At 44.5% G+C, this 25,246-nt stretch overlaps 1 protein-coding gene across 3 annotated transcripts in view; it reads right to left on the bottom strand.

The window, feature by feature from the left end:
* The window catches only part of SPRED1 (sprouty related EVH1 domain containing 1), a 583,922-nt gene that overhangs the window by 351,570 nt on the left and 207,106 nt on the right, over nucleotides 1-25,246 (bottom strand). The window contains exon 1 of one of the 3 annotated variants that reach the window (XM_078659439.1): nucleotides 18,340-18,756. The exons of 1 other annotated variant lie outside the window; for it this stretch is intronic. In XM_078659439.1, the coding sequence (XP_078515565.1) occupies nucleotides 18,340-18,371 (32 nt within the window). In that variant the 5' untranslated portion in view covers nucleotides 18,372-18,756. Of the gene's footprint in view, nucleotides 1-18,339; nucleotides 18,757-25,246 lie in introns of those variants that run through there. One more of the 3 variants, XM_078659441.1, reaches the window with a different exon arrangement.

The following is a 25,246-nucleotide window of genomic DNA, read 5'->3' as shown; positions in this document are numbered from 1 at the left end:
AGCACAGGACTGGACATGCATGGATATTAGAACCGCAATTTCAAGACAGATACTAGCACATAAACTCCGAGACGCAACTATTTAGCAAAACATCGAGATAAAGTCATCACGAAAGTTACAGCGAACACAGACCCACAGATCCACTAACACAGACACATGTAGAGACAGACAACGAAGCACACACACAGTTACAAAACAAACTCCAAAACATCTTGAAATGAAAACAGATTCCAAAAAACAATAATTGAAGCCTCCCGATCGAGTAAGATATGGAGATAAATGAAATGAAATGACCGGTAAATAGATATATAGACTGAAAGCTAGTAGCAAGGGCACAGACACTTACTAAGCATCGATGCCAGGGTACAGAGAGTTGGAATCCCTTGTCCTCCCTGTGACCCCGTGCGCCTTTGAGCTCCGTGCCTGCTTCACAGCTGTTGTGAAGACTTTTCTTATCTGCATGTTAAATGAACAAGCAGATAAGGAAAGTCTTCACGACACACGGAAAGCAGGCGAGCCAGTCCAAGTGGGACGGCACAAAAAGCCAAAGGGAGGGAACACACATAGCTCTTTTCCAATGGCTGGCCACCGTTTAGCATAAACGGTGACACCAGCCAATGGAAATGAGGGGCAGGGGTTAAAGCCCTTTTGTAAAAGTACTCATCTGCAATAAATCTCGCCGAGCGAGCTGAGCATGTGCGCAGCAAAGCTAGGCGAGACCTAAAAAAGATCAAGAGAGGGGCATGAGAGCAAAGGAGAAGAGCAGGTAGAGGCAAGTGAAAGTCAATGCTGCAGCTGGAGCAATGGAGAGCAAGGGTTGGGGGATCAAAAGCTTGCAGGGAGGGTGATGAAAATAGAAAAAAGCGAGGTAAGTAAGCAGAGGGGGAAGAAACAGACAAGCTAGGGAGAGAGGAGGAATAGCAGGGAAAGTGTAAAGGGGATATCAGAGGAAAACTACAGAGCAGACAGGGAGAAAAGATGCAATTAGATGTGTGTAGATAAAAAGAATAAAGTAGTTTCCTGATGTAAAGCTATCACAACATACAAGTCATCTAAGCAAGAAGATGTAAAAGAAGCTATGTTTGAGGGGAGGGACAAACACAAGAAGAGGAACGGAAGCCATTGGGTAAAGTGCAAGCAAATAAGATTGACAAGAAAATCAACCAATGGCAGGCAATGGGCTGTCCCAAAGCCTAATGAAATTATTGTACTGGCCAATATAGGCGACAAGCCCAACAAACCCAGTCCCCTAGTCTTAGCCATAAATAAAAAAGTTACCTAGGACCAGGACTGCCACTGCAGCGTCATAAAAAGAAGTTCACCCGAGCTGATTGCAGAAATGAGGATGTACCTCCTGCACCGCTCCTCAAACATTGCATTTTATGTTCTCTCACTTCAGCACCATTTTCTGTTCAGGAGTGAAACAGACTGGATCAGACTGATTTGGATACTTGGGAATCCACTGCATTTCCCTACGGGATAACTCTGATCAGGCAAATCTACTTGCCCACTTGCTATGGCGAGTCAGATTTGATCAGGTTGAGCTATTTTACCACCTACTTGTTCGTTCTGGCAGTGACATTTACACAGTTTGTAAATGAATAGCGCAAGTATTTCAAAATATATCATATATTATGAAAGAACATTTTGTAATTCAGAAGTGTGATGCACAGATTTAAATGGGATCAAAACAATTCTGGCACTTTATTTAGTGGTGTGCAGATCACAAATATTTATAGAAACTCCATTTCCAAACATTGTACACTATATAGTGTTATCAGTAAAACACGTCAGTGGGAAATGTTGGGGAAATTTCAATGGAAAATCTGATTGCAAATAAGTGTGCTACCACTTCATGTTTCAGGTATGTATTTAATAAAAAATGATCGTATTTGAACAGGTTTGGGGGAAAGTTTCTGCCCCGCCTCCATGACCTTGCGAATAATGAACTAAGAAGTAAATCAGTGGTCGTGTTTCCTATATGTCGCTAGAAATTTATTTTATATGGAGCAAAAGTTTAGTCTCATAAATCCAACAAAAGTGTTTTCTGTACAGCAGACATGCTGTACACGTGAATTTGAAGGTGCTCTCATATGTGAAAAAAAATTCGAGGCTCAGTGAGCTAAAATATTTGCCCAGGATCATATAATTTGAAACCAGTTTATGGGTCAACAGCATTATCATTAGGTCTAGTAGATTATTTAAGCCACTAGACCTGCAGGTCTAGTAACTGTTTTAGGGTTTTTCTAGGCCCGCTCATGATTTCTGGGGGTGCAACATTTTTACCTGACGAATGCGTGTCATACGTGGCAATGAATGGTAGATCCTTTGTTTATTGACCACCTTCCATGCGTCTGCTCTCCTGCATCACTGTCATGCATTTGGTGCCACCCAAGATAGGGCACAGACCAGAGACTGGATTGCCCACGCTAAAGAGTTGTTCACAATTAGAACTTGGGGGGTACTTACAAGGATGGCAAGGCCTCAGCTTAATAAGTGTCTCTGAAAGCCACAAAAAGCTGGTGAAACGGATGACTCAAAGTGACAAATGGTATTCTCTGTCCTTCATATTTACGGAACAGTGTGTCTAGGTCCTGAAAGGAGAAGGATGCGCATCATCTGCAAAGGGGTAAACTCCACCACCTGAAATGCAAGTTCACCATCGCCAGTGGGTCTCTTCATGTCTGCAAACTACCATTACCGGACTGGAGACCAGGACTGACAGGAAGGAGAAAATGAGACATTCCCAGGTCTGTACAGCCCCTTCCCACCTCTGCTTTTAAGGAGGGTGGGAAAGATCGAGCAATGCCTCATGCTTACTTCCAGTTACCGGCTTCCCCTAAAGTAACCTCTCCACCTATTCCTTCTTCCATGGCTACTACCCTCTTCTGCTCTTTTCTCCTGTATACGTACGTTCTCCTTGTATTGTACTCCCTTCACTTTTCCAACCCTTGTATACGCTACCTTTCCTTTGTGGAAAGACTTGTGAGACTTTGTGTTTTTGCGGACAGGCATGTGAGATTTTAACAGACAGACACACACACACACACGCTAAGTGTAACTAAGTAAATACATACGTTTTCCACTGCAGATTGGTGTTTTACTCGCTAAACATGTTATATGTGATAGACAAAGTTATGGGTCATGTGATTATTAATGTATATTCTATATTGATATTTTCCTTCATTGGAAAAAGAAGCCACTTCTACTGAACAGAGCTGAACCACTGTTCCTTAACTACAGGCATCAATCGTATATGCTTTCATGACCACAAGGGTTATGCACAAGAGTTCTATCCCTCACTCCTCTTTACTTTAAAGTTGATGCATGGGCACAGCAAGGACAAGAACAGGATGCAGAGCACAACTGGCCCACACGCACATCAACTACACTGCCCTAAAAGGCCATATGAAATGCATACTCTTCCACCCGTGGCACTCACATGGAGTAGCATGCTACCCGTCCGCAGAGCACATCAACCGCCCGTCAGAACCACTACATAAATACTAATACAATACAAAACCATCGTGCGACCAACATTAACTCACCTATCTGCAAAACCATTCAAGAGGACCATCCTTTAAATTCGAAAAAAAATTGTGCAGCTAGCATAGTTTATGCTTCGGTCCGCATGTCATTACTTAAATCACTATCACCAATTCCACGCTATGTAACCAGCACAACTGCTAATGTTCTTGTCTACTGTTGGGCCTATGCACAGCAAGTCCTTTAGAAGGGCTGCTGCTTTATCAAATCCTACAATTATTATATTTTGTAAACCTGTCCATGATTTATTCATCCTATAATTGGAAGGGCCAGAGTAATGTATTTTATACTATTCCATTCTGTAACTGGTGTCATGACCTATGTAAGAAAAATATTTTGGCATTAGAAATAAAAATATAAATACAGATATCTAGGTGTTGCCTCAAGCTGGGGTTGAGGTACATGCAAAGTATTTAAAACAACCATGATTAAAAATTAGCAGGAAGAAAAACATAACATTACAATCCTTTTTTTCCATTAGAAAGGAATAATTGCTCAAGCAATGCCGAACCACTTTGCATTTCGAAGCTGCCTAAATGAGTTAAAATAAAAAACAACTAAAGCAAAGGTAAACATAATGTTCTGATAATCAGCAGCACGTTGAAGTCTACATCAGTCCTTACACTTGTGCGACCGTCTGCCACGTAGAAAAAAAATCCCAAAACAAGAAGCTGCGAAATTTCTGTGAAAATGTAATCAACTTGCCCCTACGGGTGTAGCACGGCTTTCTGAAACCGAGAAGCTGTGTTTCTAATATGGTGCGGTATAAAAGCATTTCCTCTACGGGCCCCTTAAGGAAAAGATGTGCTCTTCTGTTCAGTAAATATTTGCACGTCTGTGCGTACAGTGCCGAGTGTACAGGCTACTGGTGAAAGCAGCAGAGCTCAGCGAGCTGAGGACCAGCATAGCAGGATCACTTCTGTATCGGTACATCTCTCCCCTGGATCCCAGCCTGGATCCCAGGATAAACCTAACGGCGGTGGCGCTCCAGCTCTCAGGTGGAGGCAAGTGGAAATATAAACCGCATTAAAAAGTGAACATTCAACCCTTAAACAGGAACTGATAATACCAACAAAAAAAAACAAAAATGGGCTCCTGGACGTTACTCCCAATTTGGAGTAAATTGACATTAAAAAAAATCAGCCCAGCATTACAGCAGTGTGCCAATCTGTATACATGACCAATGTGTAAATGCATATGGTGGTACATATGCGTGTGTGTAAATGCAAAACCACATATGCACTTGCTAAGTTTTTCCTCTTTTTACTACGTGGGGGAAGTATGTTACCCAAAGGGAAAGCACGTTCTCTGCACCCTAAGCAATGTTGTGGGGCTCAACCCTCACTTCGAGCCTCCATAGAGGTTTACTCCGGTTTTTAACTTCAGCTTTATCTCTGACCTATCCAGTGCCATGCTAATCTTTGAAAATACCCACCAAATCGCATGTCTGTTGGTCTTTACCAACCCCGCCCTGTAAGGCCAACTTGCCGTCCCTAGAATCAGGGGTGGGCATATAAATACATAGTTAACATCTGTGCCTACGTAGGGCACAGAGGCACCTATTTTGACTTCAGCCTTAAAATGAAAACCCAGGCAAGTAATGAGAACAAGGCATAGGGCAGACTGGCCATTAACCTAATAGGGCAAATACTGGGTCAGCATCTAGATCAAAGCATTCAGCGAAGGTCTCCTGCTGGTTTAAGTCTGCATCACGTGCTTCATTAACTTGATGCAAGAAAAAAGGTATCCGGCACTGAGCAGTGCAAGGCACCTATTGTTCTGCTTCTCATCCCCATCAATTGCCCACAAAAACAACCACAAAAACAACCAGCGAGCTTAGCCCATGTCAAGCTTAAATACGATATGAGATTTGAAACCAGGTAGCCTCTTCACTGCGCTCGAGATACTGGTGGGGTACATATGAGATTACCTGGCAGTAATCTGCATGTCATTGGAGAAGTGTCCAATACTGTGTGGTCTAAGGCTAACAGGCAAACAATGTATCCAATGGTCCCAGTATGTACTGTGCTCTATCAAAAGATTTTGAAAATAATAATTAAACTACAACAAATATACAATAATGTGCAGTTCTTCTGTCAGAGCAGGAGAAAATCAAAATCAAAGATTGTTCTATTACCCATTAAAATATCTCACAACACCAAATAAATGGTCTAGCTTTGATTAGTGAGTGATACAGCATAAATACCACTGCTGTAAAAGCCTTTGCCAAACAGCTTTCCATCACCATACTAAGAAGCTACACACACACTTGTTATTTTTTGGATGGCCACAAACAGTGCAGTGCAACTCTTGAAAATAATTATTCAATTACATCAAGCTAAAAAATGAAAAATAATTAAGTAGTAGCAGTAGAATTTATTGTCATTTATTTATATACATTATAATAACTCTGGATTAACCAGTATGGCATAAAACAACAATCATCCTTCAAGATTACACGATTGACACCCCTCCCACCAAGCAGTGTCCATCGCTTGAAAACACATCTCTAAATCGTAAGTTTCCAGTAATTTCACTGGACCTTTTCAAATTGTATTTGAGAATTTATTTCTGAAACCTTAACTCAATTTTTTCTTAGTACTAAAATAAAAAATGGTCAGACACAAATTCCATTATTGGCTGCTCCTTTTAATCAAACTGTAAAGCCTCTGTAATGGAGCTAGTTTTGTATGCTAAATCACTGGGGGCAATAAAGGAGTCTTAACAAGATCAACTCCAAACAGTTACACAATATATGCATTGATTATTTATTCCATATACACACAATCTAAAATGTAATGGGATATCCGGGTATTTATTTCTTTGTACCTCTAAACTCCCATAATAGGAAGCATTGCAAGTCTAAATCACTTCCATTTACATGTAATTTGTGAATTCATAATACTATGAAAATATATCTACTATCTCAATACTTCAAATGTTTGTTTGGGAGTTTTCTTCGTGCTAAAACAGTCTTCCATAAAAAAGGATCTCGTAAACCAATCTTTTAAAAAAACGTTTTATTGTGCTAATGTTAGAAATTACATAGACTAAATGTGTTGAGGGCATTCCCTTGATACACTACCCATGGGTTTGTATTGCTATTGTTATCTTAGGCCAAAGCAAATGACGCATAGAACCACTTGCATACATGTAAAGTGATTAAATAAATGAGAAATATTCTACAGTTTTATATATTCATGTATCAGATCTTCGTATAATCCTCATCAATTCCTGATACTTGATAGATTTAACCTTATGTGGCAAATAGCACACAATTTGCACTTTGTCATTAAATATTAAACAAAATATCCGGGTATCAGAAGGCTCATGGAAATAGTAAGCTCCCTCCAATGTACTGCTTTCATATCAGTTAAGAAGATAATCAGAATTAGGTGCTGCTAAACCAGCGCAAATTATTATTTGATCATTAAAAAGTGCTAACAACTGTCTATACAAAAGAGAACCTTTGTCAGTTTGAACTAAAGTCTTCAGGTTTGCGACAGCACATCATGCTTAGACCAAAATATATCTGTGACCATACAAGATAAAGACAAGATGCTGCTTATTGATCTGAGAAGTACTACAAAGCAATTTCCAAACGATATGAAGTCCACCAATTCAAAGAGATAAACATTATTTTCTAATGTGGAAAGCTGAAGATGATTGACAAACTATCAAGCAGCATGCATCCCAATAAATTCACCCCATGACCAGACCAAACAATCCTACTGGACATAGAAAGAACCCCAAAGCTACACCCGGTGATCTGTAGGTGTCCGCCAACAAAGTAGACTTTGGAGTTTGTGATTCTGCCATTAGGAAATGACTCAACAAGTATTGTTGTCATGGGAGGTTAGTCAGGAGAAAACCCTATCCCTCCACAAAAACAATGCTACACAACATAGCATTGTAAAACTACACCTTAACCATAAAAGCTTAGCCGAAAGGACCAAGCAACAGACCAATGCTCTAGTAAATCTACTACAGAATGGCTACAAAGAAAACAATCATCATTTTTAATGTGCAAGCCAATATCCAAAATTCAATCAAGTTGAGAAGGGGAGGGAGGAACTAAAGAGAACTGAGCTTAAATGAGAAGCATCAATCACTACCAAGCTTAAGCATTTATTTTAAGGAAGAGTGGTGCCGGAATCCTCATCGTTGAAGAAAAAGACAAAGTCTAAGGAGAAATGTTTATTTCAAGCTATTGCTAGGTGGTTCCACGTATTAATAAATTATCAGGTGCATTTCCTGTTTCACACAAGACTACTGGATGTTGGCTATTTTTGTTTAATAATGACAATGTGAACCTTGTGTGTTATCATGAGGCTAGATTTATCCACACTTAGTAACTGGTAAGGTCTAGATCAGGGTTCTCCAAAGTCAGTTCTGGATCAGGGTTCTCCAAAGTTGGTTCTGAAGGGTCCATCCATGTTATATTTTTAGCATATCCCCATTTAGATAAATGAAGTTATTTAAAAAAACTGGCATGGATCGGCCCTCCAGAGTCGACTTTGGAGAACCGGGGGCTAGTTGAAGGTTGGCTACATCTTATATAAAACCACAAAAGTGTTAAAAGGAGAAGATTTTTATGACATCAATGTAAATCGGGGTCTCGTCGGCTAAAAAAATTCCTTTTTTGCGTAATGCCAACAATCATACACCCGAGCTTGTCTGGCACCTTGATGCATTCAGAAACACTGCTCATAAAAGAAGAGACACTCAAAAGGTTCTGGCGATCACTCTGGTTCTCTGACCCATAGGTGAATGCTGTACATAGACACCAATGCTACTTTGATTCTAATGTCTTACTGGGACCACATATGCACCATAGTTATGCTTGAGTTGGAACCCTCTGCCCTTTAACCTACCTATAAACAGAAAACGTTCTATTTGCAGGTTTTTTTTTTGTTTCAGGCTGTCCAGTTTGACTTCTTCCCTCCCAAGGCCATTTCACACCAACTCCACTTGTATTCTTCTGCAAATGGTCCTTTCTGTAAACAGGCCTGTAAATCTTGTTCTTATCTCGTCACATTTGCTGTACATTCAAAGACAGAGGTCAAATGTCAGGCTCTGTCTTCCAAGGAAGTTTGGGCTTGACTTTTCTTTCTCTGACTTCAAAGTGAGAGGATTTATGTGACAATCTTTCTGGATACTGGGTGTATCAACGTTTTTTTTCTAGCACACAATATTTAAATAAACTGTGCAAGTATTTCTGAATATATCAGAATTAGGAACATACAAATGAAGCAAATGTTTTGTTAATTCTAAAGTGTGTTGGTATCTGTGCAAATGTAATGGTTATTTCAATTGAAAACATGTTATTTGTAATAGCAGTGTGCTGCCATACAATGCATACTCCACTCTATGCCACTTTACTCTGCACTAGTCCACTGCACTCTATTCCACTCTGCCCCACTCCACACCTCTCTACTCTACACCACGTTACTGCAATCTAAGCCACTTTACACCACTGCACTCTTTACCAGTGCACACTATGCCACTCTAGGCTCACCGACTTGATTACTACACACTAGCCATCCTGGGAGGGTGGAGGTGTAACCTTGTTTCTGCCCAGGCCTTTGTCTCCATCCTGGGGAAGTGCTAGCACATATCCCATCAGGAGGACGGACTCTTGTCTTGGCGGCAAGTGGCTCCGGGGAAGCCCGCCAAGGCACTGGAGCTTTGTATCCAAGGAGGGTTCCCACCTAGAGTTGCCCTCTGTGTATGTCACTAGAATCATGTTGGGGATGAAAATGCATGGTGTTTGATCAGCCGCGGACCGTGCAGGTAACAGCGGTGGGGCCGTGGGACCGTGTAAGGGGGGATTTCGAGGGACGATGTAGAGGGAAAATGAAATAAATAATCTTCCCTCTGCATCGTCCCTCAAAATCACTCCTTACACGTACCCACCGCTGTTACCTACACGGACCGCGGCTGTGTTTGATACCAAACACCACACAATTTGGTTGTTCCATAAAGGAACTGGCTATCTCGAGTTCTCAGTAGCCAGCCCATGTTACTTCTAAGGACCGCCGGTCACTTACAGTAAAACATTGTTTTACAGGGTTACTTCTTATCAAATTTATTAAGCTGTGCAGCAGCGTTCTTCGTTATGCCAATAGATATGCATCTTAGGTTCAAGAAAGAAGATGGTACCAGTGCATTATGAAAACTTATGGACTATGTTATAAGTTGCATTGGAATAACAAAAAATATGGTTGTAGTTTTATTTATAGGCCTAATGTGCGCTTTGGCTCTTTATATGTTCATTATCTTCTGAAATGAACAGGTCGGACATAAGCGGTCTATCAATCAGTGGCTAATAAGTAGTTTACTTCTCTCCATTTCAGTATGGCGGCGAGGTTTTACAGACGTATGGAGTCCTTTCTTTCTTTTTACGCTCTATGACGCAGATGGCGCTAGCGTTTAGAGTCCGTTGTTTATGGGATTGTGTGTACGCGTTGTTACGCGCCGAAAGCAGTTTCCGGGGGCATATAAATAGGTATGCCTAATGTCTAGTTCCACATCCGCATTTGGAAGAGGCGATGCTACGGGCACGCTATTTTGGAGATTTTAATATCCCGGTAAGCGGCAATATGGCGGTTAAATTGGGGACCTAGATATTTTACGTCTCGCAGGCAGTCGTATGTTGGCCGTAATATAGAGCATTTCTACTAATGAAGGGCCACAAGAATGGATATTTTCCCTTATATTTGTTTTTAAACTTGAGTAGGGTGTTAAATTAGGAAGAAGTAGGATTGTGGGTCTGGTCCCTGACAAACCATGATTTTGAAGATAAGTTGCATTTTGAGTCATGGGCCGTTATAAACTAGATGTTAGGGAAGAGCAGCCCATGGCCTGTTTAAATGGGGAACGTATAGTAATAACTAGTGTCATTGTTTTTAGAAGATCGTAGGAGCTATGGAGATATGTATCAGGTGAAATTAGACAAATAGGACGGTGTATCAGTTAAGACTTAAAAGGGTGTCACCATGGAGCAGGATACAGAAAGGCATAAAAGTTATATTAATTGTTTTCACAGATTCCCATTTCTCAATATTAAGATATAGTTAAAAACTGAAGGGAAGAGGTGCCCGGCGGCCTTTTGAGTATATGAAGAATTTTGTGGCTTCAAATAATAACCAATAAGGTAAATCATATGCATAATGGAATCGCTTTGAGGAGGTTTTATTGATCAAACCATTGGGGTTATTATTTGATCTAATACATGTCTTTTTGACATCATTTTCAGGACAACCCGTGGAGGTATCTTTTGTCCACTCTACGTTTTTAAAATTGATCAATCTCTCTGGAAGGATACTTGAGTAGGATTATCTTTGTGACCACCAAGTTTCTAATTGTCTTGTTTTATTGTGTGAGGTATGTGCAAGATTTGCCTTTTTTTATTTTCATTAGGACAACTGATAGTAATTTGACATTGAGACCTATGTGGGTTATCTCATTATTAAACTTTTTTAACTAGATTCCCCCATTGGTAACTAATCTGTTACCATACGGTATGGTTGGCACTAGCAGGAGGAGAATGAGAGTGAAATTCCCCTGTCATCGAATCCACATTTTCACATAACGTGGGTTGACAGGTTTTTTATACTGTTTTTAGAAATATGACAGGAATACCTGGAATAAAAGGGATGAGCTATAATTCCTGTGGATAATGCTTTTGAAAGAGTTTTGAATAAGCTCTCGATGGCATTGGCTCTAAGCTGTATGTGAGCTTGAACCTTGTGTGGATACAGTGGTGAGCGAGTACGTGTGAAATGTATATAAAACAGGTCTGTTTTAATAAAGATAATGCCATTGGGTTTGTATATGGGTGATTTATTTAAAGGGGAAGCTTTTGACATCTTTTAAACTGCAGTACTGTTGTTGTTTAATTAATTGCCATATCCACATATACATATATATTATCTTCTCTTTATATAGATGTTAGGATCCTTGGACACATTTTTATAAGAAAGCCTGAAGAAGGTGGTTTGGACCAGTTACTACCACCGAAACGTGTTGCCCTTGGTCATTTTTGTATTTATTTGTCATTTTGTTTTTTTATGATGCTCATATATGAAATGTTCACATATATATGATATATTTTTAATTGTGTACTAAATGTTGATTGATTACAATGCTGAATTGTGAAATAGTTATCCTCTTGATGTGGCTTATAAAGTATTTTTTAATATTTTGAACCATATTGTTTTGTTGTTTGTATATGAGGTATATATATCTTGCTAGATTTAAAAAAGAGCTTTTTATGCATTTACTTGATGAATAAAACATTTATATAGTACTCTTTGGCATTTTCAATAGTCCATATAAGAGCGAGGTGTGATTGAGGTTTGAGTACCATTGTATGCTATTGAGGAGTCCCAAAGGGAATTTTCTTTGACTCTGTGTCAGTATTGTGTCCTGTCCCTTTGGTGTGGATGACCATTCTCCTATTTTTGGTATATTACTGTAGGGATATACATGTCTGTACATATACATCCACACCTTTAATATAATGCACTCTACCTCCTGGGCTTAGGATGACAACCTAAAGAGTGGCTTGCTTACATTAAGGAAGTAGTGTGGCTCTGCAGCTTCTGGTGGGTGCAGTCACTCTCGAGCACACAGCCTGCTCGTGCAGAGCTACAGTGGCAGACCTGCAGACATACTTTTCCTTGGGTCACACAAGGTGGCGCAATAAAGTGCTGCAGCCCCGGTTGACCCCTCTTTTACCCTTGCCCTAGGTACAATGTGTACCATCTACTAGGGACTTATAAGGAGTGATAAGTGCGTGCCAATTGAGTGTATCAACTTAACAGTTACAGTTTAAGGGAAAAAGCTCTGGCACTGGGGCCGGATTACCAGATCCCAGTGCACTTCCAGATCTATAAAGACAGTATCTAAAGCAAACAGTGGGGGTACCATGTCAAAAAAGGCACTTTTTAACAAAGCAAATCTACTCTGCACCACTCACTCCACTGTACACCACTCCACAGCACTATTTTCTACTCGCACCACTCTACTCCACACCACTGAAGTCTACGCCACTCTACTCTTCACCACTCCAATCTATGCCTCTGCATTGTACGATGTTGCTTTGCACGCCAGTGATTTCTTTGCTGCTGCACTCTACGTCACTATTTATTCATACGTTTTATATATCGCTAGCTAGATCAGAAGGTGTCAGATCGCTTTACATGATCATGAAGAATACAGTATATCAAGAACGCAATACCATATGAAGAGAGACTCAATAGATTCTAGTACCCACCAAAGAAAAACAAAGTAAATGTGTTAGTGCGCGTGGGAACCAAAAGAGGTCAAAATAATAGTAAGTGTTAAAGGAGAGAGGATCTAATAAACAACAGAAGCAAACAACCAACTATGACAGAGGGTCTAGTCCTGTAATGAGAGATAATCAAAGTTCAGTAAGCTGAAGAGTTAAAGTATTTGTTGAGGAGGAGGAGTTTCAGGTCTCTTTTGAAGCAAGGGAAGGAGGGGCTCCATCGTAGATCGCTAAGAAGAGAGTTCCATATTCTCTGCAACACTACGCCAATGCACTCTACACCAGTCCACTCGTCTCTACTCCACTATACGCCGCATTATGCGACTCTAATACAAGACACTCTTCGTCACTCCACTCTGCAACACTTCACTCAACTAACTTTAAGCCATGCTGAACAGCAGGCACGCTGGTGTACAACATGGCTACACCACATTGGCAAACCCAATAGCCCTTCTATAGGTTAGACCTTTTTGCTTAGCCAATGTTTGTTTAAGAAGGGTATATATAGGTCTGACTGTAGGACTTATTGAGTGTGGTCACTGTGCCAAACTGTTTCTAAGGATCACCCTCTTCCACATTCTGCACCAAGCCTTGGCTGGTTGACATATTGTATATATGGAGAAACCTGGTTAGGCAAGTGGAGGGTAAAAGTGCCTAGGGCTCTGGGACACCAATGGTAAACAAGAGCACTCTTGCCTTCCAGGTACTGCACCCAGTGACAGCTGATTCCCTCAGGGAAAGGGTTCAAAGTCATCCTTCCCAAGGCGCGTAAATACACAAAGCTCTGAAGCATTCGGGCAGCCTGTGGCACTATTTACAACTGCTTAAAAATACACTAGTGCTTCCTACATACATAATCTACTCACAGTGTGTATTCTTTATTGTTTAGAAATGTAAAAATGTTTTCCAAACATGATGCGTTTCAAAACCTTATCAATCACAGAAAGTGGACTATTGGTGATCAGTCTCAGCAGCCTGTGTGCGGCTGAGGAAGAGGCACAAGATCTGTGTGCATAAGTCTACAATACTGTCAGCCATTTTATGAATTACTTGGAGAACACGCAGTCAGCCAGTACGGCTATCTCTGTTACGGATGCGGCAAAAATAATCATTTGCAATTTTCTTAAAGGGATGCCCATTTCAGACGCCCTACAGGCGCTAATGAACGAGGTCATCGTGAATTTTATTTTTTTCACCTCAGAAAAGCCATCGTTTCTGCCTTTCAAATGTAGCTTTTCCTGAATGGACGTGGGCTGTAGGTGCACTCCGGGTACATCAACTGCCCGGTGAAAGCACTGTAATAGAAATGCTGTTCTAAAATCATGTTTCCAATTTTGCCTTCGGTTCCCCCTTTTCTGTAACCAGATAAAACCAACCTGCTGGCCCAGATGAGGGCTTTTACAAACCCAGTGCCAGATACAGACAGACGGGGTGGCCTGTTTGTGCAGCTCCCCCGCGCTCTCCCCTCCCCCAGAGCATGACTCACCCCTGGAGTGCTTTCAGAGCTACGGCGCTGGCCGAAATCTGATGCACTTCTGCCGTTCCCAGGCCTGCGAAGGCAGAAAGGTTCGGCTTCCACAGCCCGACAAAAACACATTTGTCTTTTCGCCTCCGAAGGCCTGGGAGTGGCTTTGTCCGGCGCACTTCCGCTTGTCTCTCTTCCCCCCTTTGATAACGAGGTCTTTTTGTGAATGCTTGTCTGCAGAGCACACACTGTACTGTGTTGTGAATGGACACGGCAGGTATTTTATGAATGGAGGGAGGGGGGTCACGTGACGCCCACAGCCTCCCTGAGCTGCTGTACTCCTTTCTCACATGAACGGTGTCAACAAGGCGGCGGCAGCCCTTCCCCTCCCTGCAGCCTGCTCGGTCCCCAGGTCCCCTGCCAACGGTGGCGAGCTGACCCTCCCGAACTACCCCTCCAGCTCCGCCTGCCGCTTTCGTGTGCTCGGTTATGGTTTTTTCATGAATGAACACTGTGGCATGCAAATTGCAGCGATTCACAAAAAAAGAACATGGCGGATCTGTCTGCAGTCGATTTTTCCTATCAGTATATGTATGCATATAGAACAATTAATACACATAGCTTCCACTTTCGGTGATTGTTTAAAATTATATAAATGTAAACACATAAAAGGGATACATCGATAACGAAACGAATCCATTAATTTCAGAAGGGACGGTCTGAATAAACCTGAACTATAAAATGTCCCCCCGCCTCCCGTTTGGTACCGATTCTACAGTTTAAGCACTCTTCCACATGGTCGAATTAAAATCCGTTTCCTCTGGAAAGCATTATAAAAAAAATCAACGATGGGGTAAATGGAAAGTGTGTATTCTAGGACATGGCCAGTCCACGTAATACCATCAACCACAGTGGTTAATAAACACTTGTAGATACACATAATGTATAACACTCGCCGTAGCTTTTACTAAATCCGGTGCTTGTTTACAACAAATACCTTCCTTGCCTTGCCTTGCCTTGCCTTCAAAAGCCGTAAAAGGTATCAGACGACGTTCCCCAAATTTACACTTCACAAAAGGGTCGCACAAAATATAGACCTGCAACACTTCAAAAGCAGACACTCAACGGCGAGATTAGCATTTTAGCAGAAAAAATACAAATATGGGCTCTACCTACTTGGGCATGGAAATGTATGTGTTTTAAAAAAACATATACAAAATGACCACCAGACGCTCGATTGCAGCATCCAGTATAAAATCGCATTCGTGCCGACTGACATTCATGCGCTGCCTAGCAGGATGCGTGGGATTTCACCCATAAGGGACTCAAAAGGACCTTTGTGCAGAGCCGCCAAAAAATAGGCATTTTGTGGGGATGTTGCGGCCTCCGAACACGCTCTTCTGCTTCAAGAAACAATCTCTGGACGTTACATTTAAACAGAGGACATCAAAATAGAGCAAAAAGGCAGCATGACCTCGTCCAATGTCATCACATTTGCAACATGTCCGGTGTAGCCAGAGCAGCGGTCCAACAAGCCACTGGAATGCAGGCCTACTTGAACATGTTAACCATAGTCTGAAGAAGACCGCTTCTTTTGCGAGCTGCAAATGCCATTCCTTGCAGCAAGCCATTGCATGGTTCCTGACACAAACTAACCACTGCTCATCTACCAACTGCCATACAAATACACAAAAAGATAGTCGGCCATGCAAGCGTAAGCTATATATCACTTGGCAGAATGAACGCCATGACTGCACAGCCCTATTCTTGACGACACCATGGATGCAAACGTGGGCATGGTTGCAAGGGCGAGCAATCTGTGAACTCAATGCGTGCATTTAGCTGACTGACAAGGGCACTGCATGTTTGGGGGCTGCTGGGTGTGCGGTAGGCAAGGGCATACCAACCCACAATTGCATCACCTTCAAAAGAGACTTTGGCTACCTTCTGATTCGCATCAGAGGTAAAGGAGAATCCTTCTGCAAGCCTAGTGGATTGGTTGACCACCTCCGTCCCAAAGAATGTGCAAGTGCCAGTGAGAGAAAAAAATGGCTGTGATGAAGAAAATCCACCAAGTCTGCGGCACCCCCTCATTCGTTAGAATGGTACTGGGAAACCCTGCCCAGATCCCCCCTCTACCGCATGCAACTCCTGCAGCTCTTGACTGACAACGTCGTGCAGCTATTTGCCCGATGCATGGTGTGCAAAGGCCTGCGTGATAAGATGCATATTTCAATCTGCTTCTGCCTTGGTTCATGCAAGGCCTTAACAGGAATTTGTAGGCGAGTTTCCCCAGCAACTAACCTATATTGTGGGGGTTGCTTTCACCATTAAAGCTGCATGCTTCTAGATTAGAATTCGGAATAACCAGACAAAGGATGCATGTGTTCACTGAATTTTCAGAGCTTGGCTTGAGTCTCCAAATGACCAGACTGTGTTCACAGATTATAGACCGGATGCCACTACCCCCTGGCATGCACCATTTATCCGACCAGCATCTCAGCTGGGTGGAGCAGCAGCAGTGTATTTACATGTGTAAACAGACTGGCTGCAAGAATGCACGGTTAGACATCCACACACTCAATGCAAAGGCCATTAAACATCTGATTCTACCTTAACAAGAGGCCCCTGGCATGGAATCAGGGACACTTGGGTAGACACCAACGCTTGCCTTAACACCACCACTGCCGTGTTTCAATTGTGTTCACGGAATGGCAACAGACATGCTTTCCAAGACACCAACACTCAATACAGGGAGCACATTAACAATTTGTGTCGAGGCTGCTTGTTTAGTAATGTGGCTCCATTGACATGTGCTCCAAGGTATGGAGACCATCAACGGGTGCCTGGCTTGTGACCTTCCTCCAGCCTGCATGGAGCACATGGGTAGGCTGATGCTAGGAATGCATGGCTAGACATCTCGGCCCCACTGCATGCAGCACGCCATCCGATGGGTATGCTTGTGTAGATGGTGCTTCTAAACAATCTAGCATCACAAGTACAGGGCTCAACTTCTGCATTACACCTAAACAGCCCAATAACCCAGGCAGCTGGCTCGACACGCCTGTTTCAATGCATGGGCAGGTATGACACATATCTGATCAACTGTACGGAGCCCAGTGTGGTTACTTTAAGAAATGTGAGTTTTAATACTAGGGATCGAGAGAACATCTCTGGGGTCAAGTGTGCTTCGCTAGACGCCCCATGTCCAATGCATGACGCATGTTACGACTGGTAGGTGCAAGTGATGCTCGGTTAGGCACTCTTCCCTCAATGCATGTGGCACACTAACCAGTAAAACCCGGTTCAAGTGCAGAACACATGTCAACACAACAGTTTGAAGTGTGTGCGTGACCGCAAACAGCACAGTTCCGGCGCAGTGAGCATATTCACGGGGCGATAGGAGGAATGCATTCCTCTGGATGGGATTTATGGGGTAGATAGTTGCAACCCATTGCATAAATTACTGGTTGAAACCGGCCTAGCTTCCTGGGACTAGAAAGCTTAGCATAGTCGCCTGTGCGTGCAACCAAACCCCTGCCTAATGCATGCAATTGTCAGTGCTAAGAAGCCCACGCAGCTGGAACTGCTGGTATTCAAAACATACGGGCAATCAAAGCGGCCCTATGGCAGGAAGGAGACGCGGACGCATGCATTCTTCCGAGCTAGGAATGCGGCGCTGCATGGCAGCCTCAGCGCGGATGTTACCAGCACATGCATGCCGTCTTCAAAGCCCGGAATGCAGCCGCTGCACGTCTACAGTGCACCATGTTACTGCACATGCATGCGGGCTTCTGGAATGAACGTTAACCCCTTCCATGCCCCCGTGCATGCGCCACTCCGGGCAGAACGTACCCCCACACATGCGGCGCTGTCAGAAAACAAACCCACCACTATTGATGCTTCTTTAAAGCAACGCTCTGGCTATGAAATGCTTCCCGGGGCATCGTACGACACCCACACCCCACATGTACCGCCGCCCCCACCTGAACCCCCGCCGCCCCCAAAACACCCCGCTGAATGTGGCACTCACTCGTTGGTAGAAGCCGCCGTCTCCTCGCTCATTTTTCTCTCACCGGGATCCGGCCTGGGGCAGAGCGTGGGAGGCCCCACCCGCCCGAAAACCCATCGTGGGGCAAAGAAAAATAATGCGAAAAAAAACACAGCAGGCCAAGCCCCCCTCCAGGGGAAACGGCAATCCCAATCCACAGGCTGCACGGCGGCGGCAGGGCCCCTCCTGCACTCTCGGCCGGCCGGCACCCCCTGCAGCCAGAGCCCGGCTCTCTAGGGCGAGGAGGGGGCAAGGCTCGGACTGCCTCCGCCGGCTGCACGGGGCTTCCAGCGCCGCATCTCTCCGGGCTCTGGGGAGGAGGCACGCTCGGAGCGGAGATCCCGACAGAGCAGGGAGAGGCCCAAAGCCCAAGCCGAGCACACTGAGCCGGAGCAGGAGGAGGGACAGAGCAGGCAGAGCCAGCCAGGCTGAGGGGGCGCGTCACCACTCGAGCGGGGAGGGAGGGAGGGAGAGAGGGCGAGGGAGAGAGAGGAAGAGGGGAGGGGGAGAGGAAAGGGGAAGCGGGAGGAAGGGATGTGGGGCCGGCGGAGGAAAGAGGCAGGGAGAGGGGGAGGCTGAGAGATAGGAAAGGCGGAAGGAAGGAAACAGAGGAAGGATGACAAGAGGGGACGCTGAGATGACTAATGGTTGGAAAAACAGCAGCGGGACAACAGAGGGAGAGAACAGGGGCAGGGGAAAGAAAGGCAAGAGGGAGGAGAAGAGGAGCGTGTGGCATAAGAAGGGGAGTGGACATGAGAAGAGACAGGAATGAAAGTTTTCTGTTGTTTCATGATCATTTTGATTTGCTTGCATGTGTGATATGAATATGTTAACCATGTTAACAATAACATTTGAACACTAGCTATTTTGTCTCTACACATGCACGACCCATGTGTAGTGATTTTTATTACATTGTGCAAAGATAGCTTCTGATGCTGTTGCCTAATTGGGGACAAATCAAAGACAGTTCTAATATTTTTTGAGTGAAATAGGTTATACGGTTTGTATTTATTTTAAGAAGGAGTTTCTGGATTTCCAAGAGACACTATGCAGTATGCCAATTAGCTGAGTGCATTCCTTATGAACCCTAACGTTCAGACTGGAAAAGGGTGTCTTCAACATTTCTGACTTAAGATGGGGGTTATAAAGGGATAAGTGAGTCTACACTGCTGTAAAATCCTCAGGAATTCAAATTAGCTCCAAATAACATGTTAGGTATTTTCTATATTTTTGTACGTTTTAATTATTCGATTGTGCTAAAGTGGTTTTAATATGAGGTCTACGGGAAATTTAACCATGAGGCCAAAACATCTTTTGACTCACATCAGTGGTCCCAGGATGACTTGACCCTTTTATGTGCCTTTAAGGGCTTCAAGTTTAAGAAGTCAAGTTAACAATATAAAAAGTGAGTGAAATTCCCTCTTTTGGAAGGGGAAACATGTCCTTATATCTTGTTTGTTTTTTTACTTCTTTTTTTTCTTTTCTTTTTTTAATGAAGTACCCACTCCTCCTCAGTGATGTGTGAGTCGAGGCCCCCCCCCCCCTTACTGGTCGAACAGAGGCCTATTCACAACACTCCAGAACCTCGAACTGTTTCTGAGAGTACTGGAATCAATCAGCTCCTTCCACGCTTCTTCCTTCAGTGCTTCCTTCCGATTGGAAGGTCTAACTTGTATTCCATTCGACAGGCGTAAACTTCAGATTGAATTTTAGGTTTTGCTGACAAGACTTCCCTCAGCCTCTTGGCTGCCTTAGAGCAATGGGAATCAAACCATCTAGGGCCAGACAAAGTGTGTCCTCTGGCTGGAGCGCATAACAGTTCACTTTCTGCGATATAGACTCAAATGCACCAAGAATCTCATTTGGGAGGAACCTCTCCATTGTGCATAGTAACAGTTCATCAGTACAGACTAATTTAACCTTGTTATAAAATCTTTCTGGGGATACCTGTGTGGAAAGTCAGGAAAATGGTCAGGCGATTTAGTCGATGTTTCTTAAGTAATTTTGCCCGGCGTTTAAACGCCTCTAATACCTTATGAAGATTATCAATAAAGAGGCAGGCGCTGGAGACAGGAAGACAGGAAACACGTTTTATTCCGACGGAGCAGAACACATCAGATCGGACAACAAGGTATCGTCTCGAGGTGCTCTCTGACAGCCTCTCTGAGACCTGGCCTTTTATACACTGGTTTACGACATGTGACCGTCCTTTATTACAATAAAGACATTGTGAAGTAACGAAAGATGACATCCCCGGTGCCCCCCCAGTTCCGGCTCATTCCAACACATGGCTACAGTAGAGGTCCTCACCCCCCATACGATAAGAGGAGGTTATCACGCAGCTGAGTGTTCCGCCGATTCCTTTGGAATGTGTGCGCCTGATCGAATCTCAAGGGGTGGGGAAGCCATGATCAATAGTAGCGTCTTTTGAAAAGGGTCGAGTGCATACAGTAGTGGGCAATACACTGTATCCTCAGGCCAAGGGATGACCAGCGGTCCGTACGGACAATCGGGCTCAGAGGAAGGGGTCATCAAAGGAGAGGTATTCATGGAAGAAAGGATCAGTGTGGATAATCGAGCGTAGAGGGAGGGTTTATCAAAAGAGGGGTATTCATGGAAGGAAAGGAGGTGTTGGTCAGGCGCGGGGTGTGATTCCCAGAGACAGAGTCATGCGGAAGAGGAGGGTTCATGACTTGTGCATGTGAGCGCGGGGGCATCCAGGGTGCATGGGGGATGCTTGCAGGGTCAGGGAAGTGCGCTAATGATCGATCGTGAACAGGGAGACCATGGTACCTAAGATGGCTGTCGTGTATGTTCATACGTGGGTCTGAGGAATGGACAAGATGGCGCAGATGATGTTCAGTTCACAAACTAAAATTCCACAGTCCTCCCTTTTAACATGTCTCGCCAGCTTGTCAATTCGGATCTATCCCCATAAGACCACGTATTTCTATCTCATAGAGGGGACTCATGTGCTCAGTTCTAAAGTCCAAAGTCTTAGGGCACATACAATTGGAAATGAGTGAACACAAAGGTGGCAAACATTGAATACCTAAGCAACACCCACACAGTATCACGACTGGTATCAGTATAAATGTAAACAACCTCCAACCCCAGTCCTTCAAAATGTCCCAAAACCAACTTCCAAGCGACCATCCTTCTTGCTCCTGGTGAACCTCTGAGGATAGTCTGTGGAGGTGTTCGATTGCTTTGTAGACTGAAGGCGAGTTATCTGGCACGTAGGTGCAACAGCTGGAGCCGATGATGCGGCATGCTCCTCCACGGTCGGCCAGAACCACATCTAGGACAAGGCGGTTCTGAAGAGCCACCAGGCGGACTGCCTGGAGCTCAGCCGTGTTGTTAGCGAGGATGCCAGCCGTGATGTTAATGGTTGTTTCTACTGCCTGAGTCAGGTGTCGGATAGCACGGCTATTTGCCATTGGGCCCCACAGAGGAACAAGTCCCTTCACAGCATCCAGAAACTGTGCTCCGGTGGAGTCGGCTTGTCCAATGTCTCCGGCGCGCTTTTGCCGGTGATGGTAGGCAGGGGCCACATACGTGGGGGGGAGAATGAAGGCGATGTAGCACGTACCCCTCCAACCTTTCGGGAGCCAAGTGTAAGCTTTGATGCCACAAACAAAGTACATATTCGGAGAGGCAACAAAGGAGGGGGGATCCACTGAGACCAATGTTCTGGTGATGCGGCAAGAACTGTGACCCACCAGCTGTGTTCCCTGGCCTTTGAGGCACACGAGACCTGTAACATTGATGACAGAGAGGGCCACAGTCAGAGTGGCAGCCGTTCGCTTCCGCAGGTGGGAGAAGGCGGGTCTAGCTGGATTGTGGAGCACTTGCATTTCAACTCGTTCTTTGGCAGGAATGTTCATATGGAAGGCGGAACCTGAGGTCACAGGACAAAAGGGTTCAGAAAAGGGGGTGGTGATGAACAGAGTGCCTGAATTAAGCAGACCACTCTTACCCAGTCCAAAGATCAGGGCTTGATCCATCACCGTTTTTTAGCTCACTGCACCATCCCAGCTCAGAACTTGGCTATATGCAAATTAGTCTGTTCCTGTCCCAGTGCATGATGGGAACAGGGCAAACCAAACTACCAAGCCAATTCTTGTACTGGGAAGGAAACAAGCTTCCGGGGACCGGTTTCTGCCATTTCAGGCGTCTTCGGCCCGGCTTGCTTGAATCCTGATGGTGCAATGAGCAAGGGACTCACATCTGAGTATACCCTTCCACGCTTATGGTGGACAAAATGATTCAGAAAAGGGGGTGGTGATGAACAGAGTGCCTGAATTAAGCAGACCACTCTTACCCAGTCCAAAGATCAGGGCTTGATCCATCACCGTTTTTTAGCTCACTGCACCATCCCAGCTCAGAACTTGGCTATATGCAAATTAGTCTGTTCCTGTCCCAGTGCATGATGGGAACAGGGCAAACCAAACTACCAAGCCAATTCTTGTACTGGGAAGGAAACAAGCTTCCGGGGACCGGTTTCTGCCATTTCAGGCGTCTTCGGCCCGGCTTGCTTGAATCCTGATGGTGCAATGAGCAAGGGACTCACATCTGAGTATACCCTTCCACGCTTATGGTGGACAAAATGATTCAGAAAAGGGGGTGGTGATGTTTCCTTCCCAGTGTAAGAATTGGCTTTTGTATTTTGGTTTGCCCTGTTCCCATCATGCACTGGGACAGGAACAGACTAATTTGCATACAGCCAGGTTCTGAAACTGGGATGGTGCAATGAGCTAAAAAAACGGTGTTGGATCTAGCCCTGATCTTTTGACTGGGTGAGAGTATTCTGCTTAATTCAGAGACTCTGTCCCTCACCACCCCTTGTTGTAAATATTTTTGTCCACCCTAAGCGTGGAAGGGTATACTCAGACATGAGTCCCTTGCTCATTGCACCATCAGGATTCAAGCAAGCCGGGCCGAAGACGGCTGTAATGCCAGAAACCAATCCCCGGAAGCTTGTTTCCTTCCCAGTGTAAGAATTGGCTTTTGTAGTTTGGTTTGCCCTGTTCCCATCATGCACTGGGACAGGAACAGACTAATTTGCATACAGCCAGGTTCTGAAACTGGGATGGTGCAATGAGCTAAAAAACCGGTGTTGGATCTAGCCCTGATCTTTTGACTGGGTGAGAGTATTCTGCTTAATTCAGAGACTCTGTCCCTCACCACCCCTTGTTGTAAATATTTTTGTCCACCCTAAGCGTGGAAGGGTATACTCAGACATGAGTCCCTTGCTCATTGCACCATCAGGATTCAAGCAAGCCGGGCCGAAGACGGCTGTAATGCCAGAAACCGGTCCCCGGAAGCTTGTTTCCTTCCCTGTGTAAGAATTGGCTTTTGTAGTTTGGTTTGCCCTGTTCCCATCATGCACTGGGACAGGAACAGACTAATTTGCATACAGCCAGGTTCTGAAACTGGGATGGTGCAATGAGCTAAAAAAACGGTGTTGGATCTAGCCCTGATCTTTTGACTGGGTGAGAGTATTCTGCTTAATTCAGAGACTCTGTCCCTCACCACCCCTTGTTGTAAATATTTTTGTCCACCCTAAGCGTGGAAGGGTATACTCAGACATGAGTCCCTTGCTCATTGCACCATCAGGATTCAAGCAAGCCGGGCCGAAGACGGCTGTAATGCCAGAAACCGGTCCCCGGAAGCTTGTTTCCTTCCCAGTGTAAGAATTGGCTTTTGTAGTTTGGTTTGCCCTGTTCCCATCATGCACTGGGACAGGAACAGACTAATTTGCATACAGCCAGGTTCTGAAACTGGGATGGTGCAATGAGCTAAAAAAACGGTGTTGGATCTAGCCCTGATCTTTTGACTGGGTGAGAGTATTCTGCTTAATTCAGAGACTCTGTCCCTCACCACCCCTTGTTGTAAATATTTTTGTCCACCCTAAGCGTGGAAGGGTATACTCAGACATGAGTCTCTTGCTCATTGCACCATCAGGATTCAAGCAAGCCGGGCCGAAGACGGCTGTAATGCCAGAAACCGGTCCCCGGAAGCTTGTTTCCTTCCCAGTGTAAGAATTGGCTTTTGTAGTTTGGTTTGCCCTGTTCCCATCATGCACTGGGACAGGAACAGACTAATTTGCATACAGCCAGGTTCTGAAACTGGGATGGTGCAATGAGCTAAAAAAACGGTGTTGGATCTAGCCCTGATCTTTTGACTGGGTGAGAGTATTCTGCTTAATTCAGAGACTCTGTCCCTCACCACCCCTTGTTGTAAATATACAGGACAAAAGGGGGCAGACGTCCTTCCTGTTTTGTTCAGCCAGAACCCATAGTAGAAGTGTGACACTGTTTGACCAGAAGCGGCGTTGACCTTGTGGCTTTCCTGCAGGAGGATCAACCAGGCGAGGAAGGAGCCGTGAACTGAGAAAGGAGAAGGGATGAAGGGGATGGAGTGTCCAGTGGCATGCGGGAGCAACCCGCAGATCCAGCAGTTCGTGGCATTTGCAGCAAGGTTGTGCTGGTGCAATAGTTGCACGAAGGAATTGTTCCAGAACTCCCTACGCCTTTCTCGGAGCTGAGGCGAAAGGGAAATCAGGTGATTCTCTTTCATGGTGGTTGGCTGTGCAGTGGTCAGCAATATTTGATGAGCGGGTGTGCTGTCCTCCAAGATCCAGAAGGAAGTCATGAGGAGGAGGCAAAAGAGGAAGAGAATGAAGAAGGCGATTGTCTCTGATTTGTGCAAATTGTCAGTCTTTGGGTTCTTGTAGTGGGTATTTCCTGTTGCTTCCATCATCTTTTTGTCTGGCGCTTCCATCATCTTCTTATCTGGCGCTTCCATCATCTTCGAGGTGCTCGGTAGTGGGCAGAACCACAGACTTTGTTTAGCTTCTCTCCGGGTAACCCTTGGTTGTTTTTGG

The sequence above is a fragment of the Lissotriton helveticus genome, chromosome 9 (genome assembly GCF_964261635.1).
Source record: "Lissotriton helveticus chromosome 9, aLisHel1.1, whole genome shotgun sequence".
In the NCBI taxonomy this organism is placed as follows: domain Eukaryota; kingdom Metazoa; phylum Chordata; class Amphibia; order Caudata; family Salamandridae; genus Lissotriton; species Lissotriton helveticus.
Note: the sequence above shows the minus strand (reverse complement) of the source record. Positions and strands in the feature narration are given on the sequence as shown.